This window comes from Typopeltis vanoorti, chromosome 15, assembly GCF_054136105.1.
Source record: "Typopeltis vanoorti isolate ZY-2024b chromosome 15, IOZ_Tvanoo_1.0, whole genome shotgun sequence".
In the NCBI taxonomy this organism is placed as follows: Eukaryota; Metazoa; Arthropoda; class Arachnida; order Uropygi; family Thelyphonidae; genus Typopeltis; species Typopeltis vanoorti.
In genome coordinates this window covers 113,261,703-113,276,915 of record NC_143563.1, presented here as the reverse complement: position 1 = coordinate 113,276,915, position 15,213 = coordinate 113,261,703, and the positions used below count along the sequence as shown (strand labels likewise).

Here is a 15,213-nt window from a genome sequence, read left to right as displayed (position 1 = left end):
ATGAGTCTCTTTTCTCAATGTTTTTTGTGCAGATTCGTGTTCCAGTCGATGTCTGGAACTCCGCATTCAACGTGTTTGCTGAGGAATGGCAGTTTTTGCATATTATTCTTCGTATTACTGTACGGTCACGTTGTGTTTTAAGTGTTGTGGGTAGCACTTGCAGTTAATTCCCTTCTTCCAACTCAGTACGGTATTACTGATTGATGACCTGGGATGGCTCAAATTGTCAACATTTTGCCGAATAGATAGGCCTGTAACATGGCATCCTAAGCCAACGCCTCTTTCAAACTCCGTTAATTACCTTGTCGCAGCCACTTCATCTGGACACAATTGCATTGAGTTGAGAACTTCATATTCCTGCGATTTATAATGGCTAGAAACACCGGTTTATACTGGCTAGAAATAATGAAAACAAACTCGCACATTAAAATGTGCGAGTTTGTTTTCATTATTTCACATTTAGATCTAGTCTCTGTCTTTTCTAATTAAAAAAGGCGAGGTTTATGTTCCTCTTTTTCTTTAACAGACAATTTTTTAATTTAACTGATTTCAATTATATTTGAATTGTTTTTGTTTCTAATATTGCTTAAAATTCTTTCGAAGAATTTTAAGGTGTTGTAAGAGGAATTACGTCCTCTGCCGAAACCTGTATAGGTTGCCTTATTCTAGCGATTTTGACTGAAGTAGAAATATATTTGTTGTGATTCTAACATTGCTTAATGTAATTTGAAAAATTCAGTGCAACGGAACTAAAGTGAAGGGGGAAGAACTGCAAGGGGAGATCACGTCCTTGCAAACTCTTCTGCAAGTTGCCTCGTTTACCGTATGTCGACCAAATTTAAATATAGCTGTGTCTGATATTTCCTAAGCTCTTATGGAAAATTCAGTCCACTTGGAATATTGTACTTTTTAGGAGAAATGATAAACGTGAACTAGTATGTTGCATATTTTCATTCATGAGTTATTTTAATTACTCACCAGAATTAAACAAAATGCTTGTGTAAATGCAGCTTTCATGCAACCTTTCTTTGCTGTAAAAACTGTATACAGGTCTATTTAAGTTAAATACAGATGAATTCTATGTTAACTATATCTTGTTACTAGTTTAAAATTAGTTATTTACGTAATGCACTTAATGGTCCGAGGCGCTGTATGAAAGCAATACCTCCCATTTTTTTCACTTTCGATTCGAGCCCCGCAGAAATCTTTGCACGCCACTGCGTGGATATTATTTTCAAGTTTCACCACAGGGAGAGGCGCTGCGATCGTTCACATGAGCGCACACAAGCAGTTCAAATTGGGCTGTTAGTGGTGCACGTACGAAGCAGAGTGTGATCGAATTCCGAAGTTTGTGATTTTGCAGAAATTAAAAAAATACATCCGTACAGTTCCAGTCTACCAGAAACGTGAGTGGGGCCTCCTTCTTAACACTGTGCACAAAGGATGTAATTGCAATATTTGGCACAAGTGATCTTTCCCATCTCTTCAACAGCATGGATCTGGCACAATTTGACTTAAATCTTTTATGGCCTTTTGAAGAATGTACTCTGAGGACGCAATTTTGCCGATGATGACTAGCAGAAACAATCTGTTCGTGACTATCGGAGTAATCAGCGATGGCGAAATGTATAGAGAACGATAGAGACTGTTGAAAAATGACAGAATGCGCGGGAAAGATGGAGGTATAGTTCACGTGCCTTTGTTAAATAAATTACATTTCTTTAGAAAGAAAAAAAATACGAAGCAGTACTCTCGTGCTCTTGTCGTAGATGCTGTATTTAATTCCTCTCAACTCACTCTAAAGCACAGCATTGAGAACGATTTGTCATTTTTTTTCCCTAGCAAGCCCGATATAAGTGAAAGACGTTAGAGAACATTAGGGATACTTAATTATATCATTACTACGTTAGGATATAATTAAAGAAACTTCTGCCTAGGCAAACTTATCCTCTAATTCTTCGCAGAATTATGTGTCAAAATGTTTTGTTGATTCAAACGATATTTCCAACATATTATCTAACCAGTGGATAGTGATGTCTCTGGTTTCATAAATACATTTCATGATCTGACACCGATTTTCATCTGTTATTTTCGATCAACGTCTCCAATATTTAGAATGATCAGCAGACATCGACATTTAAATCAGGGAAACAAATGAAGCGTGTGAGTTTTTTATTTTTATTTTTTAATTCTTTATTTTTTCCCCCTCAGAAAGCAAGTTTTATCTCCCCGAAGAGTTTTCTAGAATTTACGAATTTGAAGCTGAATTTGATGCACACGTGCTGTTTATTTATTTATTATTATTATTTTATGGAATAAAAATCGCACAGGGCACGACACACATTTACTCTTTAGGGGATCTACCCTGTAAGCAGCAGTCATTCGTCATTTGAAATGAACGTAAATGATGGTAATTATCTAATTCAGAGGAAGAAACTGTGTACTAACTGCATTAATAGCATCTAGCATTTCATCCTGAAAATTTAACTCAAACCTCGTGCTTCGAGAGACCGGAATCATTTAAAATTTTATCCATACGGGATGAAAGCCTTTAAGTAGCAGTGTGGCAATTTTTTGTACATAGAAATATTATCACATGATCGTGTTTATTTAGTGTCTTTGTACTTACGTAAATTTAATAAAGCAAAAACTGTAAAACATGTTAATAGTTTTGCTCCATAACAGCGATATAATTATTATCCAATCGTGATTCAAGAAGACAACAAACTTTTATTTGATATGCTTAAGATTAATATTGACATCCGAGTAGCAAATTATCAATTTTGTGATGTGTTTTTTTACAAGGTTTTATAATCTTATATTGACATATAATGAAACTATGAACTTCTGAACAAAATTTAAGTTTTTTTTTAAATAAAATTTTGCAGTACAGCTTTTATCTAGTATAAATTACAAATTAAAGTTGCTGTTCATTATCTCGCACTGTGATGTTGCATTAAAAGGTTATTTATGTAATCAGTTTATGTAATAAATGATCTCTTAATGCAACATTACTGATACACTACTGTAATACGAGAGTTTTCCAAAGAATAAAGTAACAAGCACGCTTATATGGAAGACTTTATTCCAACTTAGATGAAAGTGTGATGCTTATACAAGTCGATTTTGTAAAAAAAAAAAAAAAACTTATATGGTCTCCTAAGATGTCTATACATTTGTTTCTTTGTGGCATGAAGGTCCTGACCTATTGGTATGAAGGGTTACTAGGAAACGATAACCGCGATGTAAATCTTACACGCAGTGATTTCTTTCCCTTTCGAAGATTGAAGTATCACTTGGCGCTTACGTCTAGCAAACAGGAGACGTTATTTAGTCAGCCGTAACTGATCCTCTGTGCTATGATGATGCTCAGCATTCATAGTGTCGATCTCGTTAAGAAACTCAGCAAGGAGAACATACACACATGATTTAAATATTGTGCCTCTTTTTTGCTAATTACGCTGTTATTATTATTCCCCCCCCCCCTCAAATACTGATGAATTTATCGTTGGTGCATAACCTTAACATGCAAAAATTGGATCAGGTGTGTACCTGTACATATGAATATGTTTCTAGTCTTCCCACTCTGCAATTGACGGTGCGGCTGTACGACGTCCGTATGATGGTCTCTCGTGGTTATGTGAGGAAACATGATGCGAACGCTTTCTTCTCCTATTTAAACCTCACGCAAACAGCGTTTTCAGGTGCTGCAACTGATCTGCCGTGCTGTAATGGTGTTCAGCATTTACACTGTGGGTTTCGCTAAGAAAACTCAACAAAAGGAACATACTCATGATCAATGCATTGTGCCATAATATTTTTTTTTTTCGACTAATGACACTGTTTAATTTACTTTTTGAAGCAACATATGAAGAAGAATAGGAAACTAGAATCTGCACGAATTCTACAGCCAATAGTTAATTCAAAAAATAAAAGTAGTGTTGAAAGTTATCACAAAGTATTAATCACTGAGAGTTACGTAAACATCATTTACAGATGTTTACGTAATGAATTATTCAAATATTGTAATGTATTTTGTGGATTCCACTCATTGCTATCCTAAGTTGCAGATTTTTTATACGTTTTATGCCAAAATATTCATTGCACTATATTATCCTGGATGGTGACTGCATTTTTTCTTTGGGTGGGCACAGTGTACTTGCAAAATAATGCACATTTCTCCCTTTGCCACACTGGAGTTTTAAAAACCACTTCTTGCTGCTTTCGTCATAATTCCACACAAGGTTTCCGATTATACCTCCTATGATTAAAAGCACCAATGATGTCGTGGTAGAAAAAATGAATAAAATTTCAGCCAGTCCATTGTACTCGCTTACCATTCCGTAAGCAGGGAGTAGTAAAAGAGGGGCGATGATCGAAAGGGAGATCCCTGGTACTAAGAGTAAAAATCCTAATATATCAATCGATTTCTGCAGTTGCATCCTCTTCTTCTCCAGATGTGCAGGCAATAGGACTGACACGTTATTTTCCCTGTTTGAATAAAAAACACAGAATTAAATTAAAAAAATAAAGCACAAAATATTGTAGAAAGCTTATTTATTCTGGCTTTTATAATAGAGTTGATCAGTTTCTAAAGCGTGGGAGACATGATAATCAGCGGATAAGAAAAGTTATATACCGTATTATAGGACACGCGCTTTGATTCATATTAATATACGAGTGCATGCATTAAAGTTGATATTTTAGAAAGATCATCAATAACTTATAACACAGAAGGACGCAATCGTTGCAGAATCAACTGCCTTAATTAACAGTATACCAGTTAATATATTTTATAATTTTAACAATATAAAGAAGCATAATAGTTAATAATCTATCATCCCCGCCTTCAAGTGCTCAAATTTGCTTAATCTCGTGCGAGCGTTAATATTTTAAAGCTTTTAAAAATCACATTAAAGCTTCCCATGATATTGAAATTTTATCAGGAAATTTTTTATATTAAATTAATTTTTTATTGAAAATAATAAATAAATAAATAAATAAATATATATATATAATATAAATTGTAGAACTATTTTTAATTACGCTGTAACGCAGTATTTTTAATATCTCTTAAATTGATTTTTGTGCACTTTTGATTTTTCAATTCAGATTATCGTTTACATTTAGAACTTTTCTCATCTCGTTGTTTAGTTGGACGGAAACTTTTTGTTGTTGTTGTTGTTGTTGTTCTGTTTATTTCTTGTCAGTAATTGTGTACTCATAGCATCGGCTGCTCTTGCTTTTAAATATATTGTGCTGGTTACTTAATGTAGTGCAGTTTAATGTATTGTTCATTGAGCAGATAAACGTCTTGATAATATATTAAAATATCGTATTAACATCTAATATATGAAGTTAATGAGACAAATGTTTCAGCAGACTAGAATGTATCGCGTTGTTGCTATAGAGTTGACCTTAATAATGCATGGTAATCAAAAGACATGGTAAGCCGATTCTCTCAGGGCTGCTTATGAATATCACATGATTAATTGCGCAGTTTCCTGAATTGCGAAATGAAGTTTTAATGTCTTTTACCTTGATCAATCTGCGGCCAAGGCCAATGATTCTCTTCAATTATTTGCGTGTGAAAAAGAACTCGATTGAAATAGGGAAGCTGTGCCACCGTAATTGCTTCCATCAAATGCCTTCGTGACTCCAAGAAATACGACAATTAAAGAAGAAAATATGATGCTGTTTTCTGTGGGTTATGGAAGGGTATTTAAGACAAATGAATAGCGAAAGCAACTAATAAAAATGTATTGAGAAGAGCAGAAAGAAATTTCGCCCATGAATCACTCCGCAGAAGAAGCAAGAAAAATAAAAATATTGAGCAGTTGAAGATTAAGAATGAAATCAGTAATAACCTGAAGAAATATGAAAAAAGAAGAACGTCTCATGACAAAACCAGATGGTCCTGTACGAAAGTGATATTCGTGCATTTCTTGTGTTCACGGAGCGATGTGGGTTCCAGTTCACAGTGAGCTTGTATCTGAACTGTATGGCATCAGGAGGATAAACATCATATATAAATGGACACAGAAATCCACGAACAGTTAGCTAAAAAAAAAAGCTTTCTTAGCTCGGGGTTACGGTATTTTTCTTAATGTGGAAATGAATTAACGCTAAAACCATGTGGCCTGATTAACATCTTCCAAAAGCCCTTTCATAAGTGTAGATTACTTCTTTCAAGTTGTTCGCCTGGACAGTGAATTTTATTTCATGTATAACGTTCTTTCAGTTTTTCTTAAGCCTGTTATCCCTGTTTATTCTATAGATCTTTCAGTAAACTACAATTCTCTCTCTATCTCCCTATCGAATAATTTATGGCAAGAACTTTCTGTCAAACATCCTCAGTTTATTTGTGCTTTGATGCACATGTTCATTAGAAATAGTTAACAAAGTAAATGCCCGTATGATTTAGTCCGATTCATACGACTACCAGTAGAATCATGCTAGAATACTTATAACTGTATTTACACACCGTTCATATTTTCTCTCAATAAATGAATACTACACTTTTACGACTAAACTCTTATGTCTTATAAATGCAAAACCCCGACATCCCAATACACAAATGATCCTGTTGATGCAATGACATGAAATTCTAAGTGTCTGTAATGAAGTGGAAAAAATTCTCTATTCAAAAAATTGCTGCGTCACTACTTATGTTTTATATGTTTTATTAAGTAGCATGACACAACGGCATTAAGTGTGACACTGCACAACTCTGTATATTGAACACATTCATCCTCCTCAATATCTCTATCCATGTAAACAAAAATTTATTGCTATTTTATTGGCATTTCTTTCTACTTTTAAAGCTTTCATAATTCCTCCATTAAAATAATTGCATTCAGTATGACATTGCAGAGATTTTAATCATGAATCAAAGTATGCAAGTTTTTGTTTTTAATCGGAAGTATCGTGTGATAAGGACTATTTAAAGAAAAAAACGTACCAAGTTATACTCATGAGCAAAAACATAATGACCACCAAGCTTGTTTCGGAACAACCAGACTGTATTGGTTGGAAGCTGGCCAGTTGTCACGGTATCTTGGTATGGCGATTGTTTTCATGGACATCACTGGATCCCATCTGTATTGAATACACATTGATTGCTAATTCTTACCTGGGGATTGTTTCGGACCAAGTGTTGTCCTGTGATGGCAGTGTGGCCGATGGATCTAGACGCTTTCAGCAAGACAATGCACCAAGGCTTGCATTGTTCGAAGTTCAAAGAGCATATCCTAGCATTGTTTTTGCTCCCGTCAGCCTAATATGAACATTTTTAGGATCATGTGTAACGTTGCATCCGTCAGTCGATGGCAGTGCCTCATTCGGTCGCTGATCTCTGGGGCGTCATTCTACCTAGTTGATCTAGAATACCTCAGGACACCTACTATGGTCTAGTAGGATAACTGTCAAGACGAGTGCACTGCAAGCGGCTGTATCTGCCTAAAGAAATCCAACACGCTACTCAGTATGTGGTGATATTGTTTTTGCTCATGAGTGTGTATAGCTTCGTGTAGCTGTCTTATATATGTTACATAATTCAGTATTTTAGTTTTGTGTACTTGATCCGATGAAAGACGTGCTAAAAAGTAATGCCACAGAAGAACACGCCGTATCGATTGTTTTTGCATTATTGGAAACATCGAAATACGTTTTCTGGATGTGTAAAAGTATGTTTGTTGATTTACTGTTAGTTGTCTGGATATCATCAGCCTCTTAGGTCCTTTTAGGCAAATATCTTTGATTATCTTCCAGTTTTAAAACTGGAAGGGATATTTGCTGTCAGCAACAATCTCTTACAAATTGTCATTCTATCCGTACCAGATTATCTGATAATCCTGATCTTCCCTTAACCATTTCTCCTGATGATAAATATGCTCTACATATCAGTTTTCCTCTTGCTAATTTCCACACCATAACCTCTTCCAAGTTTCCGTTGCAGAACTTCCTTTTCCAAGCTACTCTTATTCTTGTGTCATAAAAAAGCATTATGACAGAGTGCCAAATCGATTGACGGGCGGGTGATTTTTACATCTCCGATTTTTACTTTTCCGATTCAAAAACCTGCTTCTGGGGGTACTGATACAGGCTTTCATTTCCTATTCAACCCAAATCTCAGACCTTGGTCTTCCAACACGTGTGGCAAATGCAATAGAACTTTTTGGTCTCTTGCCAAGGCCACTAGACGCAACTTCTTCCCATCCATGATTTTTTTCTCCTCTTTCTCCTTCTCATATAATATAATGCACTTGATATGAGGCCAGCTTTTTTTTATGTTGAGCCCATACATGAGAGGTTCTTTATAGATTTTTATTTTTTATTTTTTGAAAAAATATAAATGATGACTTTTGAGTTTTCGACCCATTCGTATTACAGTGTATTACATCTGTTAATTGCATGTGTTCCTCTGGCTAGTTTACTCTTTTTGCAGGACCAAAATCCCATTTTCTTGGAGCAAAACATCCTCCCACCAGCATATGAGACCAGCTTCATCTTGACTTGAAAAGTTCTATAAAACTCATGAGAAAGACGAGCATAGAAAAACTGGGAGAATCCTTTTCCCAGCAGTAGCATGCAACAACCCGAAAACAACAACGATTATCATAAAATTCAATCTGTTAGCTGATTTCACAAGAAATGCATTTCGAAGTCATATATATTATCATGTTAGAAGTTTTTTTTTTTTTTTTTTTTTTTTGAACACGATAATTCTACCGATTTGCGAAGTACAAGTGTTTGGTAGTGTGGTGTTTCTATACTGTTCTCTTTTGATATTTTCGATCATGTAAAGGTATCAATGGCATGAATTACAGATTTCCCGATTTAGATTTTTTACAAAAGTGTGGGTGTCTTTTCCAACATAAGAAATGCACTGTTATATTATAGCTTTTTTATTTTTTAATACATCTATTTTTAATACTGTTATAGTCAGTTAACGATCTCATCGTCGAAAATGCCTACTTATTCTGTTTGAATTAAAATTTGATTAAGAAAAATGCGTTGCAGCAAGTTTTCCAGCTAACTGAGAATCCTGATCCACATTTTGTGCTTATGAAATCATACGCCCTTTTAACGTGTCAGGAATACTGAACGGTCAGAAAGATCGTTGTGTGTTATTCTCACTACAATATTCACATCGGTTTTGAGACGAGACGGCGTTACTGCTTATTACCAGAATACAGCTCTGCATAGTTTTTTTTTTTTTTTTTTGAGAAAATATAAATGATGACTTTTGAGTTTTCAACCCTTTCGTTTCCTATAATAACTTTAAGTGATTATGAATACACCGTTAAAACAAAAAATAATAAATTTTTGTTACAATAATAAAATCCAAAGCTCAGTCGATAGCATGTTTTCGTTTAAGATTCGAATACGAGCCTTTAGTCGGCATTTTAGCTTAAGGCGAGTTCGCTGGTCTCGTTACTAATTCCTTTTCTCCCCGGAAACGCCAATCTTTCATTCCTCAGTGCATTCAAACCGGATGAAGAGCGCATGAAATTAGCAAAAAGCAGTAGCCACAAATATCGTTATACTGTATTTGCTTTTTGGTTTAATCAAACCAAACATCTGTTTTCCTGTAGCTAAAACAGCTTTACTCCGATTATTACCTGAAGAGTCATATTATGTTCGATCTATCGCAAAATCTCGAAAAGCAGACTATTACGATATTTATTTCTGAAGGGATTTCTAGAGACCTCTGTTTAGACATTTCAGTGACCTAAAATACTGAACGTGATTTGTTTATTATTATTATTTTTTATATCTTAGATGTAATTCATCCGCGGTGCAATTTCTACTGAAGATCAGTTTAGCCATCTTAGGACCTAAGGCTTTTTTTTTTTAATTTTATTTTTTATAATTTTTTATTTCACATTACATACAGACTTACTAGGGACACACAATTAATATTAGCTTTTTCTGTACTATTAAGTGTCCTATGTCTGTAAGTCGAATAACTCAACCTAACTTGCCTGGCGGGAAACTGTTGCAATGCTTATTGGACATCGAATTGATTGATTTTTAATGCTTATAAGCATTAAAAATGATTAATAATTATTAATCGTATTTCGATGTGCTGATTTTATAAACAGGCCTGTGTAGCACGGTGGAAGTGGCTTTTGTTTACACAGTTTGTAAAAAAAAGTCCTAAGTTCAATTCTAGTCGCCGACTATATGAAATTTTTTCTAAGCCTTTCTTCAACCGGTTCCCGAATTTGTTTATTTCTGGCACGGACGAGTGGATTTTTTGTCTCGGAAACTCTGGTTTTTCAGTAAACTCAAAAAAATCGACCGTAGAACCCACACTATTTCAGAAAATAAATATATTGTGTTAGGGACTATGAGATGCCATTGTAATTAGTGATAGTCTTTGGCTAGCTATCTTTGATTGACTACTGGTGGAGGTTGAACTGTCCCTCAGTCTCCAAAGGTTAGATATAGCTAGAATGGTCTCGCCAACTCCCAATAAGGAAATAAAAGTTGTTAGCAGATTTTTTTTTTTTTTTTTTTAATCTTATGATCTCGAGAAATGTACTGCATGATTTAATCTGTTCCAAATACACATGGCTAGAGTACACCTGTAGAATGTATGTTCCCAATCTGTAATAGATATCACAGATTAGATCTTCAATGTTAAAGTACCTCCACTCCATGGCATTTACTGTAAGGTTACTATATATGCAGTTCTTCAAGCAAGATCCCTCTGTTAGGGTATCCAAGGAATTTCAGTAAGTTTCTACACATAAAAACATTTACTTAGAGGAGTAACATGGAAATTTTTCCAGAAATAATACCTACGAAAACGGTTATGTTATTGCATTCTGAAATTCACCATCAGTGAAATCTGTTAAAGCAAAATGAGAAATCCTGTACCAAATATGGTTTCACTCGTCTAAACCGAGTTGAATAATGGAGTATAAAAGTATGGACTAGGTAAAATAATGAATTTCATTAATATCGATCAGATCGAACATTTCATAAGATGAAGAAAGAAACTGTCTTCTCTTGAAGTGTAAAATGTTATTCACACTTTCTAATTACAGTTATCTAAATGCTCATCATATTATTCTGTGATAATTTTATCAACTGAAATTTGTTTTCCATTATCCACTCTTCTTGATGGATAGAAGTAAATTCTCTCCATTTATTTTCGTAAACTGATTGAAGATCACTTATTATTATAATTTTATTTTTGTTAATATTATATTATTTTATTTGTATGTATATCACTGATTTAAGTATTTTGAGAGGGAACCTGTAAAAATCAGTAAATTTATTCCATTAGTAAATTGAAGGAATTTAATTAGTGCGATGAAACCACCGCTTCTGTTTCTCTAATTAAATTCCTTCGTCGAATTAGTGTACTAGAGGAAGAAGTAGTTTTAGTGTATTTAGGTCATTGGATGCTTTCTGTATATAGTTGTTACAAACTGCACTCAAATATCGCTTACTTGTCGGGATCTGGCAACTGGGGAAAGAGTACGTGGTTCGCATCTTTAACTGATTTCAAGTTGTCAGCATTCTCTTTGCGTTCCAACATCAGAAAGGTTGACATGTCTTTTTGATGATTGTGCACTTGATAGAAGTCGTCCAGAAAGATCGATGAGGCCGTTCTTTTATGCGATTTCTCTGGCAGACGGGGAAAACTGTAACCTTGTCGACTTCCTCGAAAACTGAACAGCTTTTGTTTGTTAGCACTTAAGATTACTTCATTGAGGCTGTCGGAGAACTTGTTTTTCTCTTGTTGATCTGTTTTGAGATTACCGTAGGCAAATAAAATCGGCTGTTCAACGCCGTTGTCGAACACTGGGTTGATGCATTCTATTGCCGAGAATTTTTGTGAAGGGCTGACAAGGACGTCAGGTGCGTGTTCTTTTGATTTAGTGGCTTTCTCGGATAGAGAATTCGAGGAAGCTGGTGAGAAGTCTGTGGACATATCTATGTTATATCGAGGTAGATCTGGAGTTTGAGTGGTGGCATCTTTGGTAATACGCAACTGCTGAGCTGCAGACATCTCCGTAGCTGAAGACATGTTATCTGTTAGAGGCGACATGGTAGTGACATGATTATCAGCCATTGCACGCTACTGGACAATCGAAATTACCAACAGAACCAGAACATGTCAGCTGGTTTCCTTTATACTTGCTGTCTTCATTTTATTCCTAAAAGTAAATTAAAAAAAACTTTTAAAAACTATTGCACTACGAGACACTTAGTATCATATATAAAATTAATGCAAAAACTTATTGTAGTTTTACAGACACGTGGATAAAATATTAAGGCAATTTACAATAATTTGCTTAATTCAGTTTTCTTAAGCAGAAACAGACTGATACTATTACACCTCATCCACCAAACTTTACAACTAAGGCACAGTCAGACATATGACATTCGCCATATCTGTATTCGCTTCTTCGATAGGAAAAGTGTGTAGCTTGATTCGTCGCTATGTATCACGGCCTTCCGACATTGTAAGGATGAATAACGATGCTTTTTTTCACTGCTGACTACATTAATCCCTTAAATACTGAATCCCTTAAATGCTGACTACATAAAAATCCCTTATTGTTTTTCAGCCAGTATGCGAAACTCTAAGATCGAAAACTACGATCATCTCCTAAGCGTTTCATGCCGACGAACTATCGGCGAATCCAAGCGTAAGTGACCACTTGGTAGTACCACACCAAGGCAACTCGATGCAAAGGTGGAACAAGCTCCCTCACGATAGTTCGTCAGCATGAAACGCTTAGATCGTAGTTTTCGATCTTAGAGTTTCGCATACTGGCTGAAAAACAATAAGGGATTTTCATCCCCTTAATTTGTCAACTTCATCAGAAAAAAATAGCCGTTTGGCTTTTCTTCTTATTTATAATATAATATATTATTATTATTATTATTATTATTATTATTATTTCGGGTAACTCCAAGGAGTCAACAGACTCATCAAAGGAGGCCCCAACATCATGTCAAGAACAACTATTCGACATTCACACAGTATCTATCATACCTCGCCTTGAACTCATTCACGGTCATAGCACCCACAGCAGACTCTGGCAGCTTATTCCACTCATTCAGCACTCTCCAAGTAAAAAACCTAGCTCTAACATCCCTGCTAACCACATTCTTGCCCAGCTTCCATGTATGCCCCCCCCCCCTAGTCCTCCCACCACAAGCCCTGTTCACAAAAATATCTTCTGGATTAATCTTATAGAAACCCTTCAGTCATTTGAATGTCTCAATCATATCACCCCTTTTCCGCCTATCAACGAATTTTTGCAACCCACAAATCTTCAACCTGTTCTCATAAGGTTCATTCCACAAACCTGCTATCATCTTGGTCACTCGTCTTCAGATCCTCTCCACCTCCTCCCCATCCAAAAGAAACCCTGGCGCCCATATCTGGGCACAGTAGTCTAGATGGGGTCTTATCAAGGCTCGATACAGAGGAACAATAACTTGCTTGTCTCTGCTTGTTAAAGTATTTTTCAGAAGCCAAGTGATTTGATGAACTGATTTAGCCACTAATGCGATGTGCCCCCCTAAACTTCAATTCCCTATCCACCAACACTCCCAAATCCCTGGCCTCATCAATCTCCTGGAGTACGGTTCCACCAATGTGATATACTGCTGCTAATATTTTCACCCCAAAATGCATAACCTTACACTTTGCCACATTAAATTACCATCTATTTTCCTTAGCTCAGTCCTCCAAACTATCCAAATCATCTTGCAAAATTTTGACATCTGTGCACTCACAATTGATCTACCCAACTTTGCATCATCAGCAAACAAGTGAACACTTCCTCTCAGATCCTTTCCTATATCATTAATGAACAAATTGAAAAGTAGTGGTCCAAGAACAGAACCCTGCGGCACACCACTAGTCACAAGCCGTCTTTTGGACTCCACTCCTGAATAAACCACTCTCTGGTATCTCTCCATCAACCACCCTCCTATCCATCTCACCAACCCTATATCCATCCCCATCTGCTCCAGTTTACTGATTAGAGTTCCATGTGGTATCCTGTCAAAGGCCTTGGCAAGGTCCAGTAGAATCACTGTAAACCCATTACCCTTATCCAGTTCAGCCGCACTGTGTTATAAAACGTGAGCAAGTTACTGAAGCATGATCTACCCTTCACAAAACCATGTTGTCCCCCATACAGTATCCCATTTTCATCTATCCAAACCTGTATTCTTTTCTTGACTAATTTCTCCAAGACTTGACAACGATTCCTGATATGCTAATCGGTGGGTAATTTACAACAGCCGTCTTGGAACCTCCTTTATGTAGTGGAACTATTTTCCTCTCTTTCTACCCTTTCGGGACTAACCCAGACCCGAGACTCAAACAAAATGGTCAAGGGTACTGACAATTCTTTAGCTGCTCCACGTGCGACATGAGCTGTATACTCCAATCCCACAGATGTATTGACATTGAGGTTTTGCAATAAACTACTCGCCTTCACTTCATTCACCACAATTCCCGTATAATCTATTGGTTCATTCATTTCTGCAATGTCACCACCTGGATGATATATTCTTGCAAAGTGATCGCTCAGTATTTCAACTATATCAACTGATTCAGTTACCTCCCTACCATCGGCATTCTTTAAAATCATTCTGCCATATACATTTTGTCTTTTACTTGCAACATATCGAAAAAACTGTTTGGGATTCTTTTTAGCCTGCGTGGCCAATGTTCTTTCATAATCCTTTTTTGCTTTTCTTACCACACTCGTTACCTTTCTGGCCTGCGCTTTATACCGTTCATGTGCCTGCGGGTCACCCTTCTCCTTAAATTCCCTCCGTAGTTTCTTTTTTTTGCAGCTCAAACTTAATGGTGTTATTCATCCATTTAACTCCTATTTGATTATTATTCGTACTCTAGGTATACAGTCAACCATTGCTTCATGCTAACACTTCTTAACCGCCTCCCATGCACTATCAACTTCTAGCCCTTGCAGTTGTACATGCCATGGCACTGAACCAATCAAATTCCTAAGCTTGTCATACTTACCAGCCCGATAATTCCACATGTACCCTGTCTTAATTGTAAATTAAGACCCTATGATCACTCTCACCAGTTGGTGGCAACGTGGTCATATTCGTTACAGCCAAATTCTGAGATGCAATTACTAGGTCAAGCACTCTCTGAGTATTTTCCATTACATTCTGTCGCAGATAGTAACGAAATAA

The 15,213-nt window shown here is 36.1% G+C and overlaps 1 protein-coding gene and 1 long non-coding RNA gene across 4 annotated transcripts in view; one reads left to right on the top strand and one right to left on the bottom strand.

The window, feature by feature from the left end:
- Nucleotides 1-15,213, top strand: part of LOC150099084 (uncharacterized) — a 187,523-nt gene that overhangs the window by 125,165 nt on the left and 47,145 nt on the right. The window lies entirely within an intron of this gene.
- Nucleotides 2,848-15,213, bottom strand: part of LOC150099085 (uncharacterized) — a 30,471-nt gene continuing 18,105 nt past the window's right edge. Inside the window, exons 2-3 of the mRNA XM_090405461.1 lie at nucleotides 11,466-12,176; nucleotides 2,848-4,491 (exon numbers count right to left, since the gene is read on the bottom strand). Coding sequence (XP_090261587.1) covers nucleotides 4,107-4,491; nucleotides 11,466-12,091 — 1,011 coding nt within the window. The 5' untranslated portion in view covers nucleotides 12,092-12,176 and the 3' untranslated portion in view covers nucleotides 2,848-4,106. The remainder of the gene's footprint in view (nucleotides 4,492-11,465; nucleotides 12,177-15,213) is intronic.